Raw genomic sequence first — 16,522 nt, forward strand, 5'->3', positions numbered from 1 at the left:
AAGGCTATAGCCTTTATTAAAAAATAAATCTACCATTTTCCTGAGCTAGGTAAGTCAGCAAAATATCTGCTGTCACCTAGGCTCACACCCAAGTTCTCATGGCTTAATTCCACAAGCTGAACCTGGATCTCTGGCAGAGATCTGGAAGGAGATTTGATACCGGAACTCTCCATCTTTGGTCAGCCAAGGAAATACCAGAGAATGTGGGTAACACTTACTTCCACCTCTGTACTTAGTTGTTCCTTTAGAGTCTTTGTTTCTGATGGAATTTCCAGATGAACCACTAACAGTATCTGAGGCTGCCAGAAGGCCTTTACTTGTTAATTATACTCTGCTAAGTAGCAGGGAATCTTCACATTCACCAATAAATAGCCTTTACTGTCTCAGGTATTTAGTTTGCAAGAGATCCTGATGTTTGTTGCCTGCTCATCTTGAGTCTCAGTTATTCTGGGGTCATAATTCATGTATCTGCTATCTCAGCACATCTTGACTTTAAAAATGGAAAAGTAACAGCTGGTAGGCTGTGGAAACCTTGAAAACCAGTGTTTATTATACCATTAAGTTAAAAACAAGAAACAAATGCATAAGTGCTTTCATCCACTATTGGATATAACTTTGGACTTCTTCAGATGCTAAAATATGCAGTTTAACATTCAGTTTAAATACTTTCACTGAAACCAATCAAATATTTCCTAAAAATGATGTCACCTGTTACTCTCCTCATTGATTCATTACAGAAAGATACATTCCTTCGTACCCACTAAAAATGTCAAGCACATTCAAATATAACTGAGTATAACAATAATAAATTAAACATGTGTACTTACTACCCTAAGAATATTAACACCATTCAACCCCCTATGTATAAAATTAAACCATAATCAACATTATTGCTAATAAAAATAATAAATATCATATTATAACCCCCCTTTTGTAAAAAAGATGCAAACTGTTGAAAATCAGGAATAATCATCCAATGAAAATTAAAACAAACATTATGTTACTTATACGTATAAATAATATAAAACCTCAATTGATTTTTTTATAAAAACTTATTATGATGGAAAATAATTTATAATACAAGTCCTTTGACATCCATACCATAAAATAAAGTAGTATATATGTCATGAGAAATAGATTATTTAAATATATTAAATAAATATGCTTTTCGTGCACCTTAGTATCCAGACCCCTTAGGTATATATTATCTGGTCAGTGCCCTTAATTTCAATAAACATTAAATGGAACAGTAATCATTTATACCAGGCCAGTTGCAAGCATTCAATTTAATTTGCCACAAAAGTTCTCTCTTCTCTAAATACAGCATTCAATTGATTGCATAAAGGTAATGTGCTGTAGAAGACTTGGAAACTAAGACACAGCAAGACTAGGAAACTAAGACATAGCAAGACTAAAATTAGAACTTTAAAATATGTACTACAAAATAATAAAATAGTAGTTAGCCCACAGTTGAGTTAAAAATTTAATATCCTTTATTGGAATACACAAACTTTTTGTTTCAATAAAGGATATTACATTTTTAACTCAACTGTGGACTACCTACTATTTTATTATTTTGCAGTACATTTTTAAAGTTTGAATTATATTAGTGAACTAGGTGCATAACATATTTCAAGGAGTGAACTTCACACCCTCCACACTGCGAAGTTTCTGCTTGGTTTATTTTGAATTTTACAGAAAAAAACACTGACAGACATTTTCAAAGCAGAACAGAACAAAACAGACAAAAAAAACCCACTCACACTGAAAACAGACTAAGCATGAGAAACAGTAAACTTTTCTTCCCTTGAAACACTGCATCTGGCAGGCAACCCATTGAAGTATGAGGCATGCTGAGATTCCTACCCAAATAGCATGCAGTGAAGTAATGATTAGTGTCTATGTGAAGAGTGCGGGAATTCAAAAGACAAACATATCGTGCATTTGCTAATAGCCCAGGATAGCCCACTGGACACAAGTGTCTCTTTTCAGGAACACCCCATGAATACTGCTTGGCAAAGTAACTTGGCAGAGTCACATAGAAAATAAATGAAGGCTGAGCAAACCCAACCATGTTCTACAGGAAGCATGTCTAGCAGCTCGTACCTTTATTCATCTGCACTCAGTGTTAGACAAACAGTGCATTTAGCACCTGTCTGCCTGCAAAACAATGTATTCTTAGTTAAAATATTAACATTCATAGACTGCATGCTGTCTGACATATTAGTAGCTAAATAATAAACATACTGTCAACATTAAGGAAACCAAGGATCTCTTCCAAAGAACATGGCTCATGTGATGATGCTCCTGTTTACATCAGTTTCCTTACTGTACACCATAACAGCTCTAGTTCTTAGGTAGTTACTAGGCTTGCAGTCCAGGATACCACTGAGGAGCCTAGCCCAAATTTCTGGCTGCCCCAAAGCACTGTCTGGTTAAGTGACTTGCTCAAGGATAGGACATAAATATGATGCAAAATCAGAGATGTTCTGCAAAGCTGGAGACGGATAAGAGCACACTACCATAACTGAAGCACTGTACCTCAGGTAGAACAAAATGTAAGAAAAAGGCGGTTTTGGGATGAGAAAGGCACTTAAATCAATGTGTGTGTAAGTCCTGTGAGCCCCCCCTGCAGAACAGGTCACATACACTTTTCAGCAGAATCAAGGAAGGGGTAAGAGGGGGACAGTGAAAGAGAGAGCTTTGTAGGTACTTTACTGGACTGTGCAGGACATATGAACATATAAGCACATAAAGGTGCCAGAGAAAGAAGATACTGAGTCCACTGAAGTCTCTGAGTTTTGCATCTAACCTTTTACAGTTGTCACTTATAGTCCCTACCTTTTTTTCTTTCTGTATCAAGAATCTTAAAATGTCTGTGCAGTGCTGCTTTTCGGCACCCCTTCATCAAAATCTCCAAGGCCCCTACCATTCTCATCTTGATATAATCTTTCTTATAACCACTTCCTAAGTGACATTCATATCAGAACTCTAATCCTTCCTGTCAGTCTGACTGCTGATAATATGGTGTTCATAGATTCATAAGTGTGTACTAGACTAACGATCACTGGAGCCTTTTTAAGCCTAGCCACACATTCAAAATCTCTGGTTGTCCTTTACTGTCCATCATAGGCAGTCCCAATTATTCCTGTCTTGTTTTGTCCTCCATATCCTGACTCCACACAGAGCTCATTCAATGCTGGTAATCACACAGAGCACACTATGTACCAGCTCAATGCCTCTTCCCTAATAATGCACTTCTGAAATGAATGCAATATTAAAGGTGAGACTTCAGCTATCCACTGGATAACAGAGGATGCTTATCTACATCTCTAGGATTTGCACACAGTGCAGCAACGAGTGGTCATATTCAGAAAGGAAGACAGAGAGAGAGAGAGAGAGCAAGACGGAGATATAGACAGGCAGGCAGAGTTAACATTTTCCAAATGCCAACTGCACCAGAACAGGAGAGCACTCAACAAAGAATGACATTAAGGATGTGATGCAGTGAATCATTGAATTAGGTGCAGTGGATGACTGGAATAATCAGACAGAAGTAGTGTTAGCAAGAAGACAAGTAGATAAGATGTTCTCCAAAAAGTAAATATTTTCTTAATAGAAGTATTTGCGAAAACTGGATAGTTAAGTGATTATTTTCTGCTGGCACTGCTTTTGCTGTTTTCAGCACAATGAGCCATTTATATACTCTGTTACTGTAACTGATTTTATTCAGTATTAATATAGATCCTGTGATGTTTATTTGCTCTTTTTTAGGCAAAGTATGCAGAAGGTCTTCTGGCAACACTGCAAAGATCAAGGTTTGGTAGTTCCCCAAAGGGCCGTGCTAAAAGACCTTTCTCTGATGCACTTTCTCCACAGCTCAGTAAGTGATTCTGGGTTTACTAGTGTATTTTATGGCCAGATACCAAACTTTGCTAGTTTTAGAATATGTAATGCATCATTTCTCAACAAATGTAGTTCCATTTCATTAAAACTTTTATGCAAGGTTCACTTTTCAATAATTTCGAATGTATCATTGACAACACATGAATTTGTAGACGGCCTTCACAAGCTATTAAAGAATATAGAATCTGAAGTGTCTCAAAAATGTATTAAATACAGAACTGTCTTATTTGAGACATTGAAAATAACATCCCGTAATAACCACATCAGTGTTCTTGTGCCAAGTGCACTCTTAATGGTGGTATATGAACATAAACAATGTTTGTCTAAGGAGTAAACTGTGCTCAGACATAAGAGACAGCAGAATCATAAAACTCAACACTGGTTGAAGTCTACATAAACCTTACAAAAAGTTATTAAAATATAGTGACCAGAGCAAACAGTGGCCAGTGACAGCAGAGGAACTGAGGGAATGGTGCTGTCGATAATAGGACTGACATAACTTAATTATGTAGTTAAAGAACAGGATAAGTGTGCCTTTTGTATTAATGCCATGCTCCTGACTGGATCCAACTGAAGTTGTTTCACATTTACACCTGCATTGTAACTGTGGTTATTGTATCTGAAAATAATGAACAAAAAGTGTGAAATATGTTAGGCTAGCCAGGTACCATAACAACTGGAATTACGTGCACAGTAACACCTTGTCTGGGAATAAACGTTGGTCACAGGGGGGTATCTGCAGAAATGATAAGCACATTATTGCAGTAGATTATCTGCCTCTGGGGGATGAGAAAGTTAGTATACTACTGCAACACTGACACCTGATAGGGGACAGATTTTACCAAACATAAATGTTACTAGAACCATTCAATTTTTCTAGGAATGTTTAGTTGACGGCAGTACTGTTGATATAGTGGAACTAAATGTTTAGTAGCATCAATGACTTTATAGGCAGCATACTCACACACCTTTGTTGCTGAAAGATCAGAAAGCTGCCTGTTCTGCACCCATTGCAGGTGACTGCAACAATTTTCAAATTGCTGACACTGCAGTGCATTAGAGAGGTACTGCACTCCTGAATGTGCCATCCTTTGGATGAGATGTTACACTGAGGGCCCCATCAGTCTGAGTTGGTGGTAGTTCAGGTAGATGTATAAGATCCCATGGCTCTTACTGAAAGAGTAGAGGATTGTTATTATGACATCAACAAGTACATACCATAAGATAGTCAACAAGGGTAAATATATGTATACAATAAAAAGTACTGCAATAAAAATGTCCAGAGACCTAACAATATAATTTTGAGAAACATAGATATATATTCTCCCACCTTTTCTTCCACAACAATTTCCTTAACCTTCCACAATTCAAAAACACAGTCCCAGATTCTGACAAGCAATAATTCTTCACATCTTCCTAACCAAATATGCCATAGTACCCTAATCAAAAATGTATCTGTCAAACATTCATCAAAAGGCAAAGACCTATAATCATATCCATACAGAATCATATCTAATGTGATAGGAAAAAGAAATCATTCTAAGAATGTAAAAGCATTTGCCAAAATAACTGAATTCTGGAATAATTACAAAAAACACATGAAAGGGTTTCTTCAACATAACAAATACAAACATTGATCTCTAACCTTGTGCTTCATGTCACCTTTAACCAGTATTATTATGAAGGGGACCCATATATATATATATATATATATATATATATATATATATATATATATATATATTTATTTATTTTATTTATTTTACATTTGTTAACCGGGATAGTCCAACTGGATATGTGTCCATTTACAGTGGAGGCCCGGGGAGAAAAACTCCGAAATAATATACACAAGTAGTGAAACTTACATTGTAGAAAAAGCTCTTAAACAATTTACATTAATGTTGTTGTCTTTCGGCTTTTCCCAGTTCGGGGTCGCCACAGCAGAACTCCGGTCCGCTAATGATTGGCAGTAGATTTTCACGAACGCCGAGGTGGCAGCTCGATGTTCAACCTTCAACAAAGGCACGCCCATTTACGCATGTCTTTCGAATGCCCACCCAACCACGGGGAGGACATGCAGACTCCACACAGAAGGCACTCCCTGCACTCTAGCTGAGAATCGAACGGGAGAACACAACAATTTACATTAATAATAAACATATTTTTGTACAACTTATATTGTAGAAAAAGGTCTACAACAAATAACTGGTCAAAGGTACATTTCATAGTACGAAAGCAAAAGTTAAAATTAACCCAAAATAGGGAATTCATTTATTGCAGTGGAGTTCCTGAGTTTGTAGCAGAACATGTGTGTGTGTGTGTGTGTGTGTGTGTGTGTGTGTGTGTGTGTGTGTGTGTGTGTGTGTGTGTGTGTGTGTGTTTATGTGCATGTATACATATTTATATATATATATATATATATATATATATATATATATATATATATATATATCTATGGATTCCTAGTACAAGAACGAAAGTTCACTACTTCGAACTTGTAATAGGAAGCCTCACTTCTGCGAAAGTTCACTTTAACGAAAGTGAACTTTTGCATAAGTGCACTTCACCGAAAATACCGCAGCACAGTGGAGGACATAAAAAACAAGCTCTGTCCTCCACTATGGTGCGATAGTCACGGACCTTTGGGTTAGGGCACGGGTTAGGGTAAGGGAATAGTTAGTAAAGCTATCCCCTTACCCTAAACCATGCCCTAACCCTAAGGTTCGTGACTATCGCACCATAGTGAAGTTGTCATGGACCTTAGGGTTAGGGCACGGGTCATGGTAAGGGGATAGCCCTATGGTCCGTGAGTACTGCATGGAAGTTCAGTACAACACCCGTTCGTTGTACTGAACTTCGCGTAAGTACACTTTTGCTTCGAATTAGTGAAAATTTGATCTAGTGTATGGAACCCATATATGGATATATATCTATACATATATATATATATATATATATATATATGTATATGTACATATATATATATATATATATATATATATATATATATATATATGTATATATATAGGTTCATAGGTAAGTACTAGGCTATCTGCCTGAGGGCATCTATAAGCCTAGCCAGAATGTGTTGGCTTTTGCCGCCCCCTTAGATTAGTTCCCTGTGCCTTTGTCCAGCAGAGCCAGTGCAGTGATCCCCGGGGTAAATTTTCTGTTTCCCATCCACTCGTCAAGATGTCTCTTGAAGAGTGTTAGTGAGAGGCTCTGCCTAATGTAGATTGGAATGCTGTTCTAAAGCATGGGGAGTCTCTGGGACAGGAATCTATCTCTCCAGCATGTCCTATTTATTGTTGTGGTGAGGTTTAGATCCCTAGAGTGTGCGGCTCTCAGGGATTTGTTTTTTTTTTTTAGGTGGAGCATGTCCATCAATTCTGGGTTGGACATGGCCTTGTATGTCAGGCAGAGATCACCTCTGAGTAAGCGGTATGCAACCCGAGTACAGCTGGAGTTTCTTCAATTGGGCTGCATAGGGCATCTGTTTGAGGCCAGTAATCCTCTTGGTGAGGCACTTTTGTGGTCGTTCCAGCTGTTGCAGGTGTCTTGTAAGGTACATCTCAAATGGGGCGTTGTACTCTCTGATGGGTATGATGAGTGATGTGTAGAGGGGCACAATAACCTCTTTTGTTCTGGATGCCCTTTTGTGATTAGGTGGACCACATAGAAGGATTTTCTAACCACCTTGGCAATATGATTATCAAAGGAGAGATTACTATCTACTTGGGTCCCCAGATCCCTTATTACATTTTCTGTATTTAGGGGACTACCATGTATGTGGTAGTTCATGGGTACTTTGTTTTTTCCAAAGGGGATGACTATGCACTTTTTGGCATTTAGCTTGAGGCCATGATTTTGACACCGGATATCAGTCTCAGTGAGACCCTTCTGGAGGATGTCTGTATCAGCCAGAGAGTCAATTATGGCCCCCAGTTTGCAGTCGTCTGCAAACTTGGTCAGCCATAGTCCTCCTGTGCTCGCCTGTACCTCTGAGAAGTATATACCGAACAGGAGGGGTCCCAGGACTGAGCCCTGGGGGACACCACTTGTAACCGGTTTAGAGTCAGACCTAGAGCCTGCAACTCTCACTGTTTGGGTTCTGTCCATGAGCCAATTGGCAACCCATCTTGTGATGTCGGGGTTTATGTTCAGGCTGGTGAACTTGTCTGTAATACCAGAATGGGGAATGGTGTCGAAAGCCTTTGCGAGGTCTAGGTTGGCTGTGTGGACCTCCTTTCCCTCGTGTAAAGCCTTGGTAACTGTCTCAAAGAAGTCCACCAGGTTTAGGAGGCATGATCTGCCCTTAATAAAGCCAAACTGGGTAGGTTCCAATGTTTGGAGGTTCCCAATGTCTCTGTTAATGAGTTCCATGATAATGTGCTCTATAGCCTTGCAGACCAGGCTAGTCAGACTTATAGGGCGATAGTTCCCGGGGTCCGTTGTGGCTCCACCTTTGTGGAGCAGGATAACTGTTGCTGCACGCCACTCTATGGGTACATAGCCTGTAGAGAGGCTGAGTTTGAACAGTGTGTTTAGGTGAGGGGTTAGTTCATTTTGGAGCTTGTGTAAGACAAAGCCTGGGACACCGTCCTATCCCATTGAAGCTGTGTTTTTGGCTTTGGATAGGGCTGTTTTAACACATGTTTCAGTGATTGCTGGGGTTCTACATTCTTCTGGTATGGTTATGTGCCCTTTAGGGGGTGGGAGGGGGGTGAAGTTTGCACTAAACCTGTCTGCCAGAATGTTGGCAATATCAGTCGGGTCAGTGTATTTTGTGCCATTCTGCACTAACTCAGAGCAGATCTGAGAGTTTCCACTTAGGTTTTTGACATAGCTAGAGAACGCTTTGTGGTTATCTTTGAAGTCCTTGGCAGTTTTTCTTTTGAAGCTAGCCTTGGATGATTTTATGAGGAATCGTAGTTTCTTGCTGATAGTGATCAGGGATGTCTTTCTTCTTGGGATTTTATTTTTTCTGTACTAGTTTCCTCCTTCTATTGTATAGCTTGTTTATGGTAGGGGTGCACCAGACTGGTTTCCTTTTCTTGGTGGAGTGAGTGTTGGTTTTGCTTGGGATAGCACGATCCATGCATTCTTGCAGGTGCTCATAGAGTGCCTTTGTAAGGGATTCAGCAGCTTGGACAGCATAGTCCTTTAGCATGAGGGCTGTGAATCTTTCCACCTCGGTCTTAAGTAACGTGAAGTTTGCTTTTGAAAGGTTTTTCACAGTGGTTTCCTTGATTGGGGGTGAGGGCAGAATGTGGATATCCAGAGTGATTAGTCTATGGTCTGATCTAACCAGTGAGGGGTTGACCTCCAGTGTGGAACATCGGTCACCCATGTTGGTGATGACCAGGTCCAATATGTTGTCACCTCTGGTGGGGGTGTTGACCAGGTGATCCAGGGCGTTCGAGTTTATAAATTCTAGGAAACGTTGGGCAAGGGAGTTAGTACTTGAGTAGTTCTCCCAGATAATGTTTGTGTAATTGAAATCACCCAATATTAGGGCATTTGGTAGGACCTTCATATTTTCCAGTGTCTCCAGAAATGCGGAATGGGGTCCTGGGTCATGGTGGGTGATCTGTAGCAAGCTACAATTTGAATTGCAGTTTTTCCCATTGTTAGTTGCACATGGATGATCTCTGAGGTATTGTGCTGCACCACTAACCTGGAGGTGTGGGTATCCTTGATGAATATGGATACACCCCCGCCTATTGTGTTTCAGCCTGGGTTCTGTGGCCGAAAAGTATGGCATGAGATATAGCCTGGTAGTGCTGGGCTGCTCTCTGGAGCCTTAAACCAAATTTCTGTTACTGCACAGATATCGATGTTCTCCATACTGAGGAGTGCCTTGAGTGCATGGATTTTGAGGTTTAGACTTCTGGCGTTGAGTAGAATTACCCTCAGTTTTTGGTTATTTGTACTATTTACGGTGGTGGGTTTGTCTTTTGAGCCTTGCCTAAAAAAGGCATTATGGGGGCGTCAAAGGCCTTGGCCAGTATTCAAAAGCCTAAGGGTGACAGGTGCAAGCCATCTCTTGCGAAGCAATGTGGCTTGTCGAGCATGTCATCCCAGGCGGACAGATACTGGATCCACTTTGAATGACACCAGCAACTTAGCCAATTGTTGAAATTGATAATGTTTTCTTTATACTGTGGCATCATTCTTGATGAGGGTAGAATGTTACTCAGGGTCAGGGTCATACCGGCCTAGGCTACGTGATCAGAGAGCTCATCCATGTCTCTTTTCATGTAGCCCAGGGAGGTACGTCTCAAGTCATTCACACCAACATGGACAATGACATAGTCATATTTGTAATTGTTCTGGAGTAACGTGAGTGCTTGTGTTATGTGGCAGATCCTGGTGCCCAACAGGCAGCTAACTGTAACCTTTTCTTTGTCCAGCCTAGGTAGTGGGACATCAGTGTGCCTGTCTATAGAGTCGCCTGTTACTAGTGTGTTGGGTATGTTATTTTGCCTTAAGGACTGTGATTGCGTGGCACACTGATTATGTGAAGTATGTGTTTCATGGTGTGTGATGGGGTGTGGAGGTTGCTTGGATGTCTGCTTTGGAGGTCTCTGTTGCTTTTGCAGATTTTTATTTAGAACCTCCAAGTATGTTTTTGTGTATTTATGTGTGTTATTTGCCGGTGTTGGTTTAATAGGTCTATGTGAGACTGGTGGTGTTGCATGTATTTCCCTTCTTCTCTTGACTGTCAGTTCCAGTCTTAGGTTGAGAGACCTTTGCCTCCAGTTTGGCTGTATAATTGCATCTCTTGCATATATTAGTGTTTGGTGGTAGGAGGAGAGGGTTGTCTGTGTACATGTGGCAGTTGTAACATTGCCTCAAAATGCCCAGATTCACCAGTTGGACTAGACAGTACACCTGAAACTGCCCTTTGGACATGCCTGGATAGGTAAAATGAGCTGTTTTACTGATTGGCTGGTAGGGCCGAATAGATAGCCTTATAGGTTCATAGGTTCATACTAGGCTATCTGCCCTAGGGCATTTATAAGCCTAGCCAGAGTGTGTTTGGCTTTCACCACCCATTTTAAATTAATTTTGCTATGCCCTTTTTCGAGGTTAGTATACTGTGCTTCTGTCTAACAGTGACACAGACGTGATACCCGGGGTAAACCTACGATCTCCCATCCACTCATCAAGATTCCTCTTGAAGAGAGTCAATGAGGGACTCTGCCTAACCTGGACTGGGATTTTATTCCAGAGTGAAGGGAGCCTCTGGGTTATGAATCTGTCCCTCCAGCATGTCCTATTTATTTCAGTGCTGAGGTTCAAGTCTCTCGAGCACATAGCTCGATGGGATTTGGATTTTCTGAGGTGCAGCATGTCCATTAATTCCGGGTTGGACATGGCTTTATACGTCAGGCACAGATCGCCTCTGAGCAGGCGGTATGCCACTGAGTAGAGCTGGAGTTTCTTTAACCGGGCAGCATATGGCATCTGTTTGAGCCCTTTGATCCTCTTGGTGAGGTACTTTTGGGGTCTTTCCAGTTGCTGCAGGTGTCTGGTAAGGTACATCCCAAAAGGGGCATTGTACTCAATTATGGGCCTGATGAGGGATGAGTAAAGAAGCACGATGACCTCCCCTGATCTAGATGTGAATCCCTTCATGATTAGATGGGCTATATAAAATGTTTTTCTAACCACTTTGGCCACGTGGTTGTCAAATGAGAGATTGCTATCAACTTGGGTCCCCAGGTCCCTAATTACTTCTTCTGTGCTTAATGGATTACCACCTATGTGGTAATTTGTGGGCACTTTGTTTTTCCCAAAGGGAATGACTATACACTTTTTGGGGTTTAGCTTGAGGCCATGGCTCTGGCACCAGTTGTCTGTTTCTATGAGGCCCTTTTGGAGGATGCTTGTGTCGGCTGGAGAGTCGATTATGGAGCCCAGTTTGCAGTCATCTGCGAACTTGGTCAACCACAGTCCTTCCGTGTTGGCCTGTACCTCCAAGAAATATATACCGAACAAGAGAGGACCCAGGACTGAGCCTTGTGGGACGCCACTTGTAACTGGTTTGGAGTCTGACATAGCTCCAGCAATTCTAACCATTTGGGTTCTGTCCTTGAGCCAGTTTGCAACCCATCTAGTGACATAGGGGTTTATATTTAAGCTGGTGAGATTATCTATAATGCCCGAGTGGGGTATTGTATCGAAGGCTTTTGCGAGGTCCAGGTAGGCTGTGTGGACCACCTTCCCCTCGTCAATGGCCTTGGTGACTGTTTCAAAGAAATCGACCAGGTTTAAGAGGCAGGATCTGCCCTTAACAAAGCCAAACTGGGTAGGATTCAGTGTCTGTAGGTCCCCAATATCTTTATTTATGAGGTCCATGATGATCCTTTCCATAGCTTTGCAGACCAAGCTAGTCAGGCTTATGTGGCGATAGTTTCCAGGATCCGTTGAGGCACCACCTTTGAGGAGAGGGACCACTGCTGCTGTACGCCACTCTTTGGGTACATATCCTGTAGTAAGGCTGAGATTGAACAGTAGTTTTCTGTTTGGGTTTAGCTCTTCTTGGAGTTCATGTAGGACGCAGCCCGGGACACCGTATGGTCCCATTGATGCTGTGTTTTTTGCTTTGGAGAGGGCGGCTCTTACCTGAGCATCTGAGATGTCAGGGGGGCAGCACTCTGCTGGGATAGATATTTGTCCTTTTGGTGGGGGGGGGGAGAAGTTTGCACTGAACCTGTCCTCTAGGATGTTGGCAATGTCTGTGGGTTCGGTGTATTTTTTTCTCATTTTGGACTAATTCTGAGCATATCTGGGAATTTCCACCCAGGTTCCTAACATAACTAAATAAAGCCTTGTGATTATCCTTAGTGTCCTGTGCAATTTTTCTCTCGAAGCTGGCCTTAGACGATTTTATGAGTGCCCGTAGTTTTTTGCTAATACTGATCAGAGATGCCTTCCCTTTTTGGGATTTTGCTCTATCATGTAGTAGCTTCCTCCTTCTATTGTATAGTTTGTTTATGGCTGGGGTCCACCAGACAGGACGTCTGCCTTTGGAGGATTGGGTCTTGGTTTTATTTGGGATTGCATGATCCATGCATTCCTGAAGGTGTTCATAGAATGCGTTTATAAAGGAGTCTGCGGTCTGGGCCATATTTTCCACAGGCCTGTGGGCTTTGAAGGATTCCACCTCGGTTTTGAGGAGTGTGAAATTTGATTTAGAGAAGTTTTTCACTGTGGTTTTCTGGGCAGGGGGTGGGGTAGGGATGTGACTATCCAGTGAGATTAGTTTATGGTCTGATCTTACCAGTGAGGGATACACTTCTGGTCTGGAGCATAGAGTCCTCATGTTGGTGATGATCAGGTCCAGTATGTTTTCCCCTCTTGTGGGAGTGGTAACAAGTTGTTCCATAACATTTGAGTTTATAAATTCTAGGAACCTTTGGGCTAGGGTGTTGGAGCTAGAGTAATGCTCCCAGTCTATGTTTGGGTAGTTGAAGTCGCCCAATATAATGGTGTTTGGAGAGACCTTCATATTTTCCAGTGTTCTCAGGAAGGCCGAGTGGGGTTCCTGGGTTTGGGAGGGTGGTCTGTAGCAGGCTATAAACTGGAAGGCAGTTTTACCCACTGTTAGTTGCACATGGATAGTCTCTGATGCTTTGTGCTGTGCCACCAACCTGGAGGTGTGGTTATCTTTGATGAATATTGATACTCCCCTTACTTTTGTGGTTCAAAAAGCATGGTATGAGGTATAATCTGGTAGTGCTGGGGTGCTCTCGGGAGCCTTGAACCAGGTTTCTGTTACTGCACAGATATCGATGTTCTCCATGCTAAGGAGAGTTTCGAGTGCGTGCATCTTGAGGTTTAGACTTCTGGCGTTGAGTAGCATTACTCTTAGTTTCTTATCCCTTGTGATACCTATGGAGGTGGGTTTGTCTTTTGAGCCTTGCCTAAAAAAGGCACTATGGGGGTAGCAAGAGCCTTTGCCAATATCCGAAAGCCCATGGGTGACAGGTACAAGCCGTCCCTAGCGAAGCATCGTGGCTTGTCCAGCATGTCATCCCAGGCTGATAGGCATTGGATCCCCTTTGAATGACACCAATACTTAAGCCAGTTGTTGAAATTGATCATCTTGTCTTCATATTGTGGCATCATTCTTGGTGAGGGTAAGATGCTACTCAAGGTCAGGGTCATACCGGCCTGGGCTACATGCTCAGAGAGCTCCTCTATGTCTCTTTTCATGCAGTCCAGGGAGATACATCTCAGGTCATTCACACCAGCATGGACAATGACTGAGTCATATTTGTACTTGCCTTGGAGTGACCTGTGTGCTTGTGTTATGTGGTGGATCATAGCGCCCGACAGGCGCCTCACCATGACCTTCTCCTTGTTCAGCCTGGTGAGCGGGACGTCAGTGTGCCTGACGATAGAGTCACCTATTACAAGTGTATCAGGTGTGTTGTTTAGCCTTAAGGGCTGTGACTGTTCGGCACACTGGCTTTGTGAGCTATGTGTTGCACGTGTTTTGTTTTGGGGTAGCGGTTGCTTGGGTGTCTGCTTTGGAGGTCTCTGCTGCTTAGGCAGATTTTTATTTAGAGCCTCCGAGTATATTTTTGTGTGTTTATGTGTTTGGTTTGCTGTCATGGTAGGTCTATGTGAGACTGGAATTGTAGTGAGTGTGGTTTCCTTCTTCTCCTGACTGGTTATGCCAGTACTGAGTTGAGAGAGCTTAGCCTCCAGTTTGGCTATATGGTCGCATCTCTCACATGTGTTGGAATTTGTTGTGAGGAGGAGAGGGTTGTCTGTGTACATGAGGCAGTTGTAACATTGCCTCAAGATTCCCAGATTCACCAGCTGGACCGGAGAGGAGATTGACAACTGACCTTTGGACATGCTAGAATAATACTGGGAATTCCTTTATAATTGAAAAAAAGGACCAATGGGGAACAAGGTACTCAAGGGGAGTTTGTGAGGGTGTAGTGCTTTTAATTTTTAGTGCTGACTTATATAATTGCTTTAGTGAGCAAGTGCCAGGTAACTTAAATGCAATGTGTTACAGGTAACTTAAATGCAAAAACGACAAACAGTAACTTTCTTTCAAGTGAAACGAGGAAATAAGTACAGTAAGCAATGCAGATATCACTAAGGATCCACAGAAGCGCTGAAAAGCCGCGTTTTAGGTGGAATTGGCGTTTCAGGGAAATAAGCAAACAAACAACAAGCATACAAACAAAGCTAGATTCAGCAGGCCTGGATCTAGTCTATGCTACAGCAAACAAGGTGTACCAATTTCAGTAAGAAACAGTTCAAATATGCAGGCACTATAAGCCTTTAACCAGAAATTCCCAGCTCAGAAGGGCAGAGTCCAGCCTCTCCTCCCACAAGAGTGCAGACCACGAACCTTCTTAATGTAAAATAACTGGCCTGAAGCCCAAGTGCTTAAACCAGAACTAATACACTTTTAGAATAACAGACACTGAGCCCTCAATCAGCAGTTCCCAACTTAGAAGGATGTAAGCTACCTGTCCTGCCACCACAGTGCAGGCCACAAACCTTCCTAATGTAAAACAACTGGTCTGAAGCCCAAGTGCTTAATCCAAAAGACTTAGAATGATAGCTACAGTTTAATCAAGTTACTACCAAGCAGTAATAAATACAATTGAATACCTTAAAGAATGCCTGGATTAGTGCTCAAGTTATACAAACAAAGCTAGATTCAGCAGGCCTGGATCTAGTCTATGCTACAGCAAACAAGGTGCACCAATTTCAGTAAGAAGCAGTTCAAATATGCAGGCACTCTAAGCCTTTAACCAGAAATTCCCAGCTCAGAAGGGCAGAGTCCAGCCTCTCCTCCCACAAGAGTGCAGACCACGAACCCTCTTAATGTAAAATAACTGGCCTGAAGCCCAAGTGCTTAAACCAGAATTAATAAACTTTTAGAATAACAGACACTGAGCCCTCAGTCAGCAGTTCCCAACTTAGAAGGATGTAAGCTACCTGTTCTGCCATTACAGTGCAGACCACAAACCTTCTTAATGTAAAACAACTGGTCTGAAGCCCAAGTGCTTAAACTAAAAGGCTTAGAATGAGTTACACCAAGCAGTAATAAATACAATTGAGTACTTTTAAGATGACGCAAAAGTAAAATAAAGTAGGAAGAAACACAAATACAGTAAAAGCAGATACATTTTTTTTTTTTTTTGGAGTGAGCAAATGAGATGGGCCCAGGAGTTACAGGACAGAAACAAGTGCAAATGCAGGCCTACAAATCAGAAAGTTGAGAGAGATGGAAGACCGCCCAAATGGCCAATAACTACAAATTCTGGGCCAGAACCACTCCTTATGTGGTAGACAGGTTACCTAATGCTTACCACTCCCACTGATAAGCTAGAAGGCTTCCCTCCAACACAGAAAGGCTTGGGGGGGGGCTCAGAAGCTTACAAACAGTCCTGGATACAGCAAACCTGTATCTGGAACACTAATTACAGGAAAGGTAGGAAAGAGGCTTACAATTTTTTTTTTTTTTGTCCTTGTCCTTGGACAGTATAGGGGGATCTAGTGCTAGGGTTAATTAGTGCTTGCTATGAGTTTTGAGGAAGTGCTGGGCTGAGAATGAATGGTTTGAGTGCTTAAG

The 16,522-nt window shown here is 41.8% G+C and overlaps 1 protein-coding gene across 1 annotated transcript in view; it reads left to right on the forward strand.

Annotated features, from left to right (window-relative positions):
• LOC122814238 (dynein axonemal heavy chain 5-like) overlaps window positions 1-16,522 on the forward strand; it is a 3,525,594-nt gene that overhangs the window by 2,692,651 nt on the left and 816,421 nt on the right. The window contains exon 90 of the mRNA XM_044086840.1: window positions 3,775-3,883. Within this exon, the coding sequence (XP_043942775.1) occupies window positions 3,775-3,883 (109 nt within the window). The remainder of the gene's footprint in view (window positions 1-3,774; window positions 3,884-16,522) is intronic.

This window comes from Protopterus annectens, chromosome 1.part1 (genome assembly GCF_019279795.1).
Source record: "Protopterus annectens isolate FY-2018-M chromosome 1.part1, PAN1.0, whole genome shotgun sequence".
Taxonomy (NCBI): Eukaryota; Metazoa; Chordata; order Ceratodontiformes; family Protopteridae; genus Protopterus; species Protopterus annectens.